Below are 12,457 nucleotides of genomic sequence, written 5' to 3'. Positions count from 1 at the left end.
TTCTGAATAGAGTTCAAAACGTTAAAAAATCATGACTGAGGGCTGGGAACACGGCCTAGTGGTAGAGTGCTTGCCTGTATACATGAAGCCCTGGGTTTGATTCCTCAGCACCACATATAGAGAAAAAGCCAGAAGTGGCGCTGTGGCTCAAGTGGTAGAGTGCTAGCCTTGAGCAAAAGAAGCCAGGGACAGTGCTCAGGCCCTAAGTTCAAGCCCAGAACTGGCCAAAAAAAAAACACAAAAAAACTTTACTAACAAATACAATTCAAAGCCAGAACACTATGTCCTTCGCTGTTTCCACGATCTGTATTCTTCCTGCTCACCACACAGGGCTATACTGCCACAAGCAACAAAGTGCCCTGAAACAAACAAATCCAAAAGTCTGCTTTACAGGACAATATTGCTCAGGCATTTGTGCACATGAGGGGAATATCATACCTATGATTGTATGTGTTAAGAAACTGAAGATGTGGGCTGGGGATATGGCCTAGTGGCGAGAGAGCTTGCCTCGTATACATGAGGCCCTGGGTTCGATTCCCCAGCACCACATATACAGAAAACGGCCAGAAGTGGTGCTGTGGCTCAAGTGGCAGAGTGCTAGCCTTGAGCAAAAAGGAAGCCAGGGACAGTGCTCAGGCCCTGAGTCCAAGGGCCAGGACTGGCCAAAAAAAAAAAAAGAAACTGAAGATGCAAAGGAACTTGCCCCAGCCAGTAAAGGAAGAATCTACTGCACAGGTTTAACACCAAAGATCCTCCCGGTACACCACAACGCGTCTCCTATCCTTTATCATCAGAGCTAGAAGTCCCAGAGAAAAGCTACCCAAAAACAACAAGTTCACACCCATGTATCTCGCCCAAAAAGACAGGGTAAAGAGAAAAAGAGAAGGGGAGCTGGTGAGGAAAGCATTAAGGGAAAGTCTTACCTACTACTCAAATTACTGAGGCCAAATTTCTTTGCAACATTTTGCAACATCCTTACTGGGTCATCCTCCCCACTCTTGCCTTTTTTAGATGATTTGAGTTTGCTTCTCTGCTCTTCACTAATCGTAAGGACTTGATTACTTTTGTAAACTGCATATGCTGACTTCTGATTATCATCTTCATAGCAATTTATTTTGTTCACATCAGTACTCAGAGAGCCCTGATACTCTTCTGACTTTTTGTTTACGAGAATTCTTGGTTTGAAGCCGTGCGTTAAAAAATCACAAGTATCTGTATACATAAACTGCAAAAGGTATTCAAACAAATCAGGATGAACTTTCTCTACCGCGAAGAGATGGCACCCTGAGGAATCTTCATCTTTCCGGTAAACATCTGGAAGCCCTGAAGAAGGGGTGCTATCTGAGAGAAATAACTTCTGGAAGAAGTCGGAGCGCACAGCCAGGATGTACTTGTGTGCGGGGAAGATTCTGTGGCCGACTTGGAAGGTCACGTCGTGGATGCTGTCCATCTCGTCGGTGTCCCTCAGCAGCCTGCCAAACTCCTCAAAGAAGGACGATGCGGACACGGCTGGAACTTCATAAAGGCTGGTGACAAAGTGAAACCCCCCGCTGAGAGGAAGCACCGCCAGCTGAGGCTCAGCAAAGTTAATTCCCCCCCCAGTCCTGGGTCTTGCACTCAGGGCCTGAGCACTGTCCCTGGCTTCCTTTTGCTCAAGGACAGCACTCTGCCACTTGAGCCACAGCACCACTTCTGGACTTTTCCATACGTGTGTATGTGGTGCTGAGGAACAGAACCCAGGGCTTCATGTGTGCTAGGCGAGCACTCTGCCACTAGGCCATATTCCCAGCCCCGAAAGTTAATTTTTTAATGAAACAGAAAGTTTAATTTGGTATGTCATAAAAGGCAAGAATATGACATTAAGTCTCACATATCATATCAATGTCTAACTTTTCTTGTTCCTTTTTATATTCACGTATTTTCTCTCGTATTAAAATAAGAATTAAATTTTCCTTTTAAATCAACGTCCTCTTTCTCTATAAGCAAATGTTAGAATGTTTCTGTAAGTAAAAGCTCAGAAGACTTTCATAAAAAAGACTTTTTGATCATTAAATATATAACAAAAAATAATAACTAAAGACAGCGAGAAGTACAGTTCCCCAACTTTTCCTCTTTTGCCTATCTTTTATTTCACAAGTCACTGAGGACCAAGCAAATACTTCAAGTCCCAGACCAAGTCAACACTCATCAGTGCGTGAGCCAGTTCTTCCAGTGCCTAGAATGTCGCCACGACTTCCCACCTGCATGTCCCCTCCAGGCAGGGAGCAAACCTTTGCGACGCGCTGCCGAACACGGGTTGTCCCGGGTGCTTACGCCTGGGACAGACATGGGCAAACCAGGATGGATTGCAGCCTATTTCCTGGCCTTCCCGCTTCAACAGTACCCCCGATGTTTCTACTAATGTGACTCAATCAAATTGGATAAACACAGCTATACCTGGCTTTAGGATCCGACTGCAGAATTGCAAAGTTGCATCCACTTGGATCTGTGCTGACACTAACAGCTCTGTGGGCAAAAGTAAGTTTCTCAAGCCGAATTCTTTCATACACACTGCTCGTATCAGAGACAGAAGACACTTCTGATGAGGAAGGATGTAGGGTTGATAAAATGTCTGGTAAAAAACAGACTATCATTAATGAAGCTTTACAGACATTAAAATGATCTGAAAGTGGAATCAAAACAATTTTTAAAATATGGAAATATCTTTTATACACCTTAAGTCCTAAAGAACCTCTATCTTCACACCAGACACTACCCACAGGATTTGTGGTGAGCTAATCATTAGGCCATGACTTCATTTTGGTGGGTGAACACACACATCCTCGATTCGACAAAGTTCCTATCTTCTAAATTTGGCAACTTGCATCAAAAATATACAAAGGTAATGTCTGTAACACTGCTTGTTTCTTTCTTCCTTTCTCCTCTCCCTTCCTTGCATTTATCCCGCAAATCCCTGCCAGCCAGCACGGCGCTGCGGCACGACGACTGTCCGTCCGCCCAGGGCCCAGGGGGAATACCAGTGACAGGACGCGGCCCTGCGCCCGTCGGGGACGCGGCACTCAACTACTCGCCACCAGGCCACGAAGCAGAGCACGCAGGGCTCCACACAGACATGAAATCTGTCAAGAACTGGTTCTGGCTGTAAAGGATGGGCACAGGTCCTGAAACGAGTAACTGATGATGCATACTGAGGTAGCAGCCATCAGTAACTGGAGAAAAATGTAAAGATTTCAAACTTTTGTAATACAAACAACCATGATGACTGGCAAGATGAACAGAGGAGGAACAGGACCCGGCCCTTTGCAGACAGGAGAACACTGAGAGCAGATGGGGGGGGGGGGGGGGGGATCGTGACGTCACGATCTGTTTCAGAGGACTGAAATGTGACTAAGACAAAAATCCTAATGGCTACCAAAACTTGTAAGACAAACCATGCTGATTATGCTCCTATTTCCTCTTACTTCAGCACTACGGGGCCTTCCTGCCCTTTTCTAGCACCCAGGTACTCCAATTTTTAGGGTTCTAAGAAACTTACTATGTGCACATTAGTCTTTGTCAGAGTGAACTATATGCTTTTATATACATGTAGATTATCTCTATAAACTTAGGATTAGGTAAGAAAGGGGGCTCATCATATTTCTCTATCATTAAAACTTTGTCCTTACCTGAACATAGCAAATATATTTAAATATTTTCAAACTTGAGTATTAATAAAGAAAACACTGGCATATGCAAAAAGTGGAATTTTATGCAGCTATCAGAAAGAATGGAATTGTGTAATTTGCAGGGAAACGGACAGATCTGGAAAATACCATAGAAAGCAAATTAAGCCAGGGCCAGAAACACTAAGAATGCATGTTTGTCTCACATGTGGCTCTTGGACCCATAATACAACTTCCCACATAACCATACATAGAAGCATATGCTTATATACACAATTTAGTTGATTAAAATATAGTATATGCAGGAGTGACTCTCCACTCAACATTTAATGAGATTCTAAGGGGAGGGACACAGTGAGAGGGTGGATGAACAGAAAAAGGAAGAGCGACAAATATAGCAAAGACACTCAATGTAACTCTGTGATAAGAGAAGTGGGAAATATGAAATGAGTCTAGAGGAGGGAACAGATAGAATGGGGGAAATGGTAGAAGGGGTGGCAGATTAAGAAGCAATGGACATGTAGCTAAATGCATTAAATTGTAATTCCCTTGTGCAATCTTTTGAAATTCAGAAAACAATAAAAATTACATTCAAAGAAATTCTTAAAAAATGAATAAACTATGCAAAATCCATTCTTTTTGATTTATGATTTTCAAGAATAAAAATATATAACTTTTTACTGAACATAAATGTTTTTAATATATACTTTCAGCATATAATTTATTCTTTCAAAAGATGATTTGGTGAGAGAACACAATGTACTAGAAAATATCCCAAATGCTAGAGACCAAGTGGGATCAGTGTACTTTGCCATCAGTGTACTTAAGAGTGAAGTAAGGAGGTCAGGTCTAGCCAGCGCTATTTTGGCCAGATGGTGAATGGTAGGTTCTGGCAACTTGTCTTCCCTATGGAAGAAGGTGAAGCCCCGCCCAGGTGACCGGCATGCCTGAATCCCTTGTCCAATAGGTTACCAAACCTGTCAGTCCAGTGCCTGGGACTGGGAGCTTCCTGTGACCATGCCCCTGCCCTCAACCTATTTCGGCCTGGATAAGTTCAGGCACCTTTACACCATGCCACCTATCTGCATGTTCGTGTTATGCGTCCTGTCTCTTGGCTCTTCTCCGGTCACCAAGGCATCCCAATTCAGCTCTTCACTGGGACTGAATTGCTTTGTTGGTATTGTTTTGTTTTCTTTCCCCTCTGGCCTGTTTCTTAACTGTGCTAGGTGTACTTCCATGCTGCAGGCCTTTGTAACAATCGACTGCCTGCAAACTGCTACAGCTCTAATAAAGACTACGAAATTCAACCTCTCAAAATGCGGCTTCTCTGATTGACCACCTTACAAGAGTCTAATAGGAGACAGGAAATTAATTAATTAAAAAAATAAATGCCCAAAGGCAAGCCTAGTAATACTTGTAAAATTAAAGGTTAACTGAAAGGTACTGTGGTGTACTGTCCATCTATATAAACTGACCTTTCTTTTCCGAATTCTTTCTTTTTTCTTCAAACCATTTTCCTCTAAATCCTTCCCCATCCTGCGTGACAAACAGAAGTTCATTTCTATTTAAGGCAATATCAGAAATTAAGACTTGGCGTGGATATGCCCATCGACATTGCTTAAGAGAACTGGTAGTTGATCTCCAGCAGAACACCTAAAATAAAACCAAATCATACCACAATAAAAAACTCTATCTTCTGAACCAAGAAATAACAATCAAAAAAGCTCTAATTAGTGTATTTCAATAATCAGTCTTTCTCCGAAAAGATAATACATAGGTCAAGATGATTTTCAAGACTCAGGAAAATACATTAAGCAAACATGAAACATTAAAATTTATGTCAAAGACATTCCTCTTAAAGGGATGAAATTTTCTGCTGGGTGCCGGTGGCTCACGTCTGTAATCCTAGCTACTCAAAAGGCTGATCTGAGGAGTGTGGTTCAAAGCCAGTCTGGGTAGGAAAGGCCATGAGCTTCTTATCTCCAATAAACTACTTGGAAAAAGCCAGAAGCCCTGTGGCTAAAAGTGGTAGAGTGCTAGACCTAAGCTAAAGAATCTCAGGGATGGAACCTAAGCCCTGAGTTCAAGCCTGAGGACCAGTGGGAGGGAGAGGGGGGAGAAAGACAGAGACAGAGTGAGATGTAATCTTCAGGCTGAATTGTTTGGAGCAAACAATTTTGTTACAATGCTGGGTACTATGTTTAAATTGTTCAATTGTTAATATAAACCCATTTTAAGATATAATGCCAAATTTAAATATTTAAACTTTACAAACTATTAAAAAAATTTATAGTTTAATTAGCAATATATCAATCTAAAGTATATATTTAAATATAAAAATTTTAAGTTTTCAACTTTATAGAGAAATGTAATAATATATTTCCATGGGGAACTAAAATTGGAACTCTAGTAAAAGAGCTAAGAGATTAGCTTTTATAGATAGAATGCCAAAATTTATGAACTCTAAACATATATGATCCTAAGTGTGAAAGAAAACTTGTCCAGGTATGCACCAAGTGTGCAGTTCTGAGTTTCCTGGTTTGTGTTTTGGTTCTGCTTTGGCTCCTCGTGCTGTCATCCGGGGCTCGGGGCCGGGGCCTTCGCACCACGAGAGCCACATCCTTCCAGCCCTCTGCGCTTGGGGCGTGGCTTTGTGCCAGGTAGGTCAGCACATCGATCCTGCTGCTGCGAGTCCCAGTGCAGCAGGGGTGACGGGCATGTGCCACACGCCCAGCTGGCTAAGAAGATACCGTGCTCTTAGCTTGGCCTGCCTCCAATGAGACCTCTGCCCCCTCAAGCAGCTGGTATCACACACGTGAGCCACCAGACCCAGCCTGCCTGCTTACCATAAAAGTCCCTGTGCAATTTAACTCCTTCGTCAACATTGAATGTACATACCAAGTAGTTTATTCAAGTTCTTTATGCAGTTTCATCAAGAATCATGTGAAACTCTAAATTGTACTTGAACAGACAAACACTGTGCAACATTAAACGTTGTCCTATTTTCCCGGAAATACTAGCTCTGTAATAATTAGTACTGGATATCAAAATAAGCAACATAACAAAGTCAACAGAAAACATCATGGACATGACAACACGCTTTCTGTGATTGCGTCTCCTACAGCTGTCTAATGAGAATGAGATCACGACACATACATAAATACACGCACCCTTCCAGCGCCATCCAACGCAAGAATGCAGAGCTTCTGACCCCCATTTTCTTTCAAATGTTCAGGATCAACTTTGTATTCCATACGACCCCCAGATACAAGAACCTTTTTCAAGTTCAGTTGTCTGGATGAAAACACAAACAAAACCCCTAAATTACTGTTTTCTAACACACACCTAAACTTAATTTTTAAGAAGTAGCTATTCAAATAACCATCAACAGGTGAGACAAGAAAAAGTAAAGTGATGCTGATTCTGGGCCCCCCCCACCCCTCCTTTCCTCTTCAGGCAGCTGTTTCTTACATAGAGGCTAAGTCCTTTTCTCTCAATCTTTTACTTGCACACATACATACATTCAATAACAAAATCCCTAATGAACAAATATACATACATGTAAAGTATATATACATGTAAAATATATATACATATATATTTTTTTTCAATCCCTAAATCTCTATTACTAACATAAATACAGAGGCCAAATAGTGGATAAGGTTATAACCTCCTAAGTGTGACTGCACTTTAACAACAACAAAAAATTAAACTTCAAAATGAAATCAAAATGCTATCTTCAAACATGGCCAACCCTAAATATAAGTAGCCACACCTGCCATGAAAATCATCACTATTGCTATTTAATAACTCATCCATTAGGCCACATTTCATCATATCTGTGTATCTGATGTGCACAAAAGTGAGACCTGCCAGCAGCTAGACCAATAACAGTCCTTCCTTTCAGATAGTTTTCCTGCATTCAAGAAAAGCATTCCTTTCAAATTCCCATGCCATAATCTTTCTATAAGAAAAGAATTTTCTTAGTACAAATTTGTACACAACTTATATGTAATTTAATGCCAGTTTTAAAAACAACTGAAAATACAATTAATATCCCACAAAGCAACTCACTCAGAAAAAAAACTATTAAATTCTAAGAAACAGGTATGTGCACATTTTCATACATCCAGTTGTTCTTTTCTTTTTTTTGGCCAGTCCTGAGCCTTGGACTCAGGGCCTGAGCACTGTCCCTGGCTTTTTCCCGCTCAAGGCTAGCACTCTGCCACTTGAGCCACAGCGCCGCTTCTGGCCGTTTTCTGTATATGTGGTGCTGGGGAATCGAACCTAGGGCCTCATGTATCCGAGGCAGGCACTCTTGCCACTAGGCTATATCCCCAGCCCCATCCAGTTGTTCTTAAAACTAAAATATGATCTACAATCTGTTAAACAAAAGATAATTATGACAAAGTAAAGTTTGATGCTGTCTGCTTACAAGTTAACTTCATGAATGGTACCTGCTTACTGCACTGCACTGCTTTTGCATATGCAAAGCATAAATGCATTTAATTCTTTTTGTTTGATTTTTGTGACTATGGGGCTTGAACTCCAGGCATGGGTGCTGTTCCTGAGCTCTTTTGCTCAAGGCTAATACTCTACCACACTAAGCCACAGAGCCACTTCCAGGTTTCTGGTGGTTAATTGGAAATAAAAGTCCCATGGACTTTCCTGCCCAGGCTGGCTTTGAACTGTGCTCCTCAGATCTCAGCCTCCTGAGTAGGTAGGATTACAAGTGTAAGCCACTGGTGCCCAGCTTATATTTAAATCACAAATTACTTTAAAAGTTACATGCTACTCTCTAGAACTCTTTCCTACAACTATTCTCTCTCAGGAATGAGTTATATTTGTACAAAGGCTTATTTCTGTGCCTTCATTTATTATGGTAACTGTGTAATATAATCAAGTATTGATCTGGTCTGAAAAACTCTTTTCTATAGAAATCAAATACTTTGGAATGACGTAATTACAATGCAATAGCAAAACACTGCAGTCAAATGAAATATGGATCAATCCACTACAGAAGACTGAAATATGTTAAAAATATAGGATTCATCCACAATTTTAAGCACTTCCTCCTTGGATAATTTACCTGTCAATCACAACAGGTGAGACATTCTGAGTATGGTTTAAGTAGAAGACAGTGAACTGAAAGTCGGCAGACCTGTGCCTACCTAAAACATCATGATGCCTTTTCCAAAAAAGGCATCAGCCATGAGTTTACTGCGTGCCACTCTAAGATGCTTTCAGGTAACAATACCCTATGCAAGTACAAAGATAAAGCATGTACTAGCTAAATGTGATCACTGGACCAGTAAACAATTGTATACCACATGCAACTACTTCTTTAAAACAAGTGTGTAGTATATGAAAGGCTACACATGAGCCAATGAGAACTGTCACAAAGAATTCTGTCACTAAGAATTCTGGTTATTCCAGCATGGTGTGCCAGATACATTTTTTAAAAACAGGATATTTAACTATATGTCTTAGGTCCTATTTAGCCATATGTTAAGTATTTCCCAGAAATACTGTTTTCTAACTTGCAAAGGACTCTTCTATTCACTGGATCCTTGCCAAATGACAAAGACCATCAAAGACCAAGATTCCTGACTTTCCTCCTTTTCACTTAACATTTACAAAGCGCAGCCTAAAGCTGGCACTCAGATGCCTGCTGCAAGAGTGCACACATACTTGGACGCCATCTTCTTGCACTGATAGTCTGCCAGCAAGTAAATGTCTCCCCTGGTGGTGACACACACTGTGGCCCCATCGCCCGCCGCCACCAGAGACAGGCTGATGTCCTTATGATGAAGGGCAGAGACCTGGCGAGGGGCAGTCACACACTTTTCTCCATTGGGATCTAGAAGATAACCTAAACAATTGCACAAGGAAATAAGTCAGAATATAACTGTTTTAAGGCCAAGTTATTTTGTAGATACTGGCCTGCATGGTTTCTTACCCAGCTGTCCTCCATTGAGCCCCAGGGTGTACACTGCCTCTCTGGTCCACAGCACCGTGTGAAACCGGCCTGCTGCGACACCAACAATTGTCCTTCCTTTCAGGTATTTTGCCTGCATCTATTCAAAAAGACAAATAAGGCTGCAACTTATTACAAATCTACTACCAAGTACCGGGTTTTCAAAGATACAACAACAAGAGTAACAGGAGTTTGGTAAACATGCCACCCGACCCTCTCGAGTGCTAGTGGGGTCCCTGCTAACAGCTGCCCACACGACTCTGACACCTACCCTTTCAGAACACCACGCCGCCTGGGGCGGCCACCTTCAATCAGCAGTTTTCAGGCAGACCATTAAACTGGCCTGGTATAAAAGCCAAATCATTGTGCTCCTGGTTATTCTGTTTGTTTCTTTTAAAATAGATATTTCCAGAAAACAGTACTTTTTAATTTGACATGGTCTGGGCCTAACAACAGTCACATTAGTGACTGTTAGTGATCAGGCAGACGCTTCTCACTCTAGTGTGATGGACTACCATAAGTGCTACAGGATGCTAAGCAGCACGCCTGAGCTCTAGCAGCTGTCCATACTCCCACCATTCCAGTTTTCACAACTAAGGAGTATTCCACAAACTGCCAAATGGCCCCAGGAACTGAGTTGAGGACACTAGACAGAACTCCAAGGTAGCTACATAATGAGAATAAAAATGGGAGTAACATCTATTTGCCATTTCCAAAGAGGTCTACAAAATGATGAAATATCCACAAATCCCACTTTCTCGGGGAATGTGGATCTCTTTAGGAGTATCAAACACTAAGTAAAGATGTGCTCAAGTGGTGTAAGCCCATCCTTGGGTAAAAAAGCCAAATGGGTGCCAGGCCCTGAGTTCAAGCCCCATTACTGGTACAAAGTTAATGATCCATTAATTAATTTTAACAAACTATGAGATTGGAGATACCCCAAAATATTTTGGAATAATCTCACTAACTCCAAAATAAGTGGTGGACTGAACTTCTAATACAAATGTTTATCTAATAATAGGAGGATTAAACCAGGAAAGAAATTTAACATCTAAATTGAAAAACTGTGTGAGCTACAAACACTTTTCTGGTGCATGGTAATTTTTTAAATTAACTCTAATAAACGAATTAATTCTATGTATGGGATGGGAGCCCCGGAAGCTGGGACCAGGATGCCTTCTGCAAACAGGGGTGGGAGAGCGGAACAAAGTCTCCTCGTATCGACTTGCCTGGTGTGACATTTGTACAGAGGCAAATTCAATGAAGCACACAAAATGCTTCTTTGCCCCTCACCTGCACAGGCACAGGGCCTACTGGTAAAGTTTCTTCTTTCTCTTTGAGTGTTAGCAGTTGCGCGGAGGTCCTATCTTTGTCAGCCGTGGGGCTTCGCTGGGAGCTGGCTCGAAGCTGTTTTTGCTTAAGCTAGCTCTCTACCACTTGGAGCCACACTGCCGCTTCCTCATCTCTTTTTTAAGGAAGACCAAAAAACGGTTGTTAACCCACAAGCTCTGTAAGTGGTAGCCACTCAGTGGTGGTGTTTCCTCGCATGGGGGAAGCCCTGGATTTACTCTCCAACACCAATAACGAGGACTAAAACGTGAGATCAGATTTTCCCTCTGCTTATGAATGCTTTCAAGCTAAGCCCTGGGTGGGCTGGTACCTAATTTCCTACCTGCTCCCTTTCTTACTCCAATTTCTCCTATGAAAAAATATGGAAAGTATGTATCATTGAAACCTAGCTAAGTTTAGTCAATCATTCTGTATACACAGGCTTTACAGTAAATAATTCCCTTACTGATAAAACAGGGGTTTACCTGCCTGGGTACATTACAACTGGAAGGTGGAGGAATAATTCCTAGTTGATGAAAAATATTGAGACCAAATGTATAAACACAGCCATCTTCAGTTAGTACGACAGTGTGATCCTTGGCAGCCGCCACCTGGGCGCAGTTATGAGCACTCAGTCCTTCCACCAGCCGGGGGACCTAGAAAATAAAACCACCACCACTGGTACGCATTAGTGTGCATTCGACACTTTCATAAAACGCAGACAGGTAGACGACATTCTATTTAAAAAGACACGACTGACACACTGCTGTGTCTATGACACATAAACTCCATTTCCTCAAAAGACAGGTAACTGTAAAGTGAGATGGACATTGGTTTATGAACAAAATAGATTTAAGCCCTGTAGGAAGGGCAAATGAACTAACTGAAATGACTTTCGAGTATACGCTGTGATTACAGAGCGTGTCACCCTAACTCAGTGGATACTGACGGGGGAAGCCACTGGAAAACATGTGTGTGCTTCAGTGAGTAACTCAAAATTTAATATCACACATTTTTAGTCAACTGCCTCAGGTTCAAATTTTACCTCAGCTCCTTAGCAAGCTATTTGATCTCCATCAAATTTTTGACTTCTCTGTACCTAATTTTCCTTATCTGAAGACCAACTGTCATTATCCTCACCACGTGTAAATTGAAGATAATGCTTATACCTCACTGTAGTGACAGACAGAAGGTAGTAATATATAAAAAGCATAAGGTGGGCTGGGAATATGGCCTAGTGGCAAGAGTGCTTGCCTCCTATACATGAAGCTCTCAGTTCGATTCCCCAGCACCACATACATGGAAAACGGCCAGAGGGGGCGCTGTGGCTTAGGTGGCAGAGTGCTAGCCTTGAGCGGGAAGATGCCAGGGACAGTGCTCAGGCCCTGAGCCCAAAGCCCAGGACTGGCCAAAAAAAAAAAAAAGCATAAGGCATGGAATAAATAAATCTATTATAACTTTCTCCCCTTTTAAAATATCCTCTAGTAGA

General features: G+C 41.8%; 1 protein-coding gene across 2 annotated transcripts in view; it reads right to left on the bottom strand.

Moving 5' to 3' along the window:
• Positions 1 to 12,457, bottom strand: part of Ibtk (inhibitor of Bruton tyrosine kinase) — a 51,171-nt gene that overhangs the window by 29,646 nt on the left and 9,068 nt on the right. For both annotated transcript variants that reach the window (XM_048353639.1, XM_048353641.1), the window contains exons 6-12: positions 11,454 to 11,624; positions 9,622 to 9,739; positions 9,354 to 9,534; positions 6,833 to 6,956; positions 5,138 to 5,315; positions 2,437 to 2,611; positions 924 to 1,526 (exon numbers count right to left, since the gene is read on the bottom strand). In XM_048353639.1, coding sequence (XP_048209596.1) covers positions 924 to 1,526; positions 2,437 to 2,611; positions 5,138 to 5,315; positions 6,833 to 6,956; positions 9,354 to 9,534; positions 9,622 to 9,739; positions 11,454 to 11,624 — 1,550 coding nt within the window. The remainder of the gene's footprint in view (positions 1 to 923; positions 1,527 to 2,436; positions 2,612 to 5,137; positions 5,316 to 6,832; positions 6,957 to 9,353; positions 9,535 to 9,621; positions 9,740 to 11,453; positions 11,625 to 12,457) is intronic.

The sequence above is a fragment of the Perognathus longimembris genome, chromosome 9 (assembly GCF_023159225.1).
Source record: "Perognathus longimembris pacificus isolate PPM17 chromosome 9, ASM2315922v1, whole genome shotgun sequence".
Taxonomy (NCBI): domain Eukaryota; kingdom Metazoa; phylum Chordata; class Mammalia; order Rodentia; family Heteromyidae; genus Perognathus; species Perognathus longimembris.
Note: the sequence above shows the minus strand (reverse complement) of the source record. Positions and strands in the feature narration are given on the sequence as shown.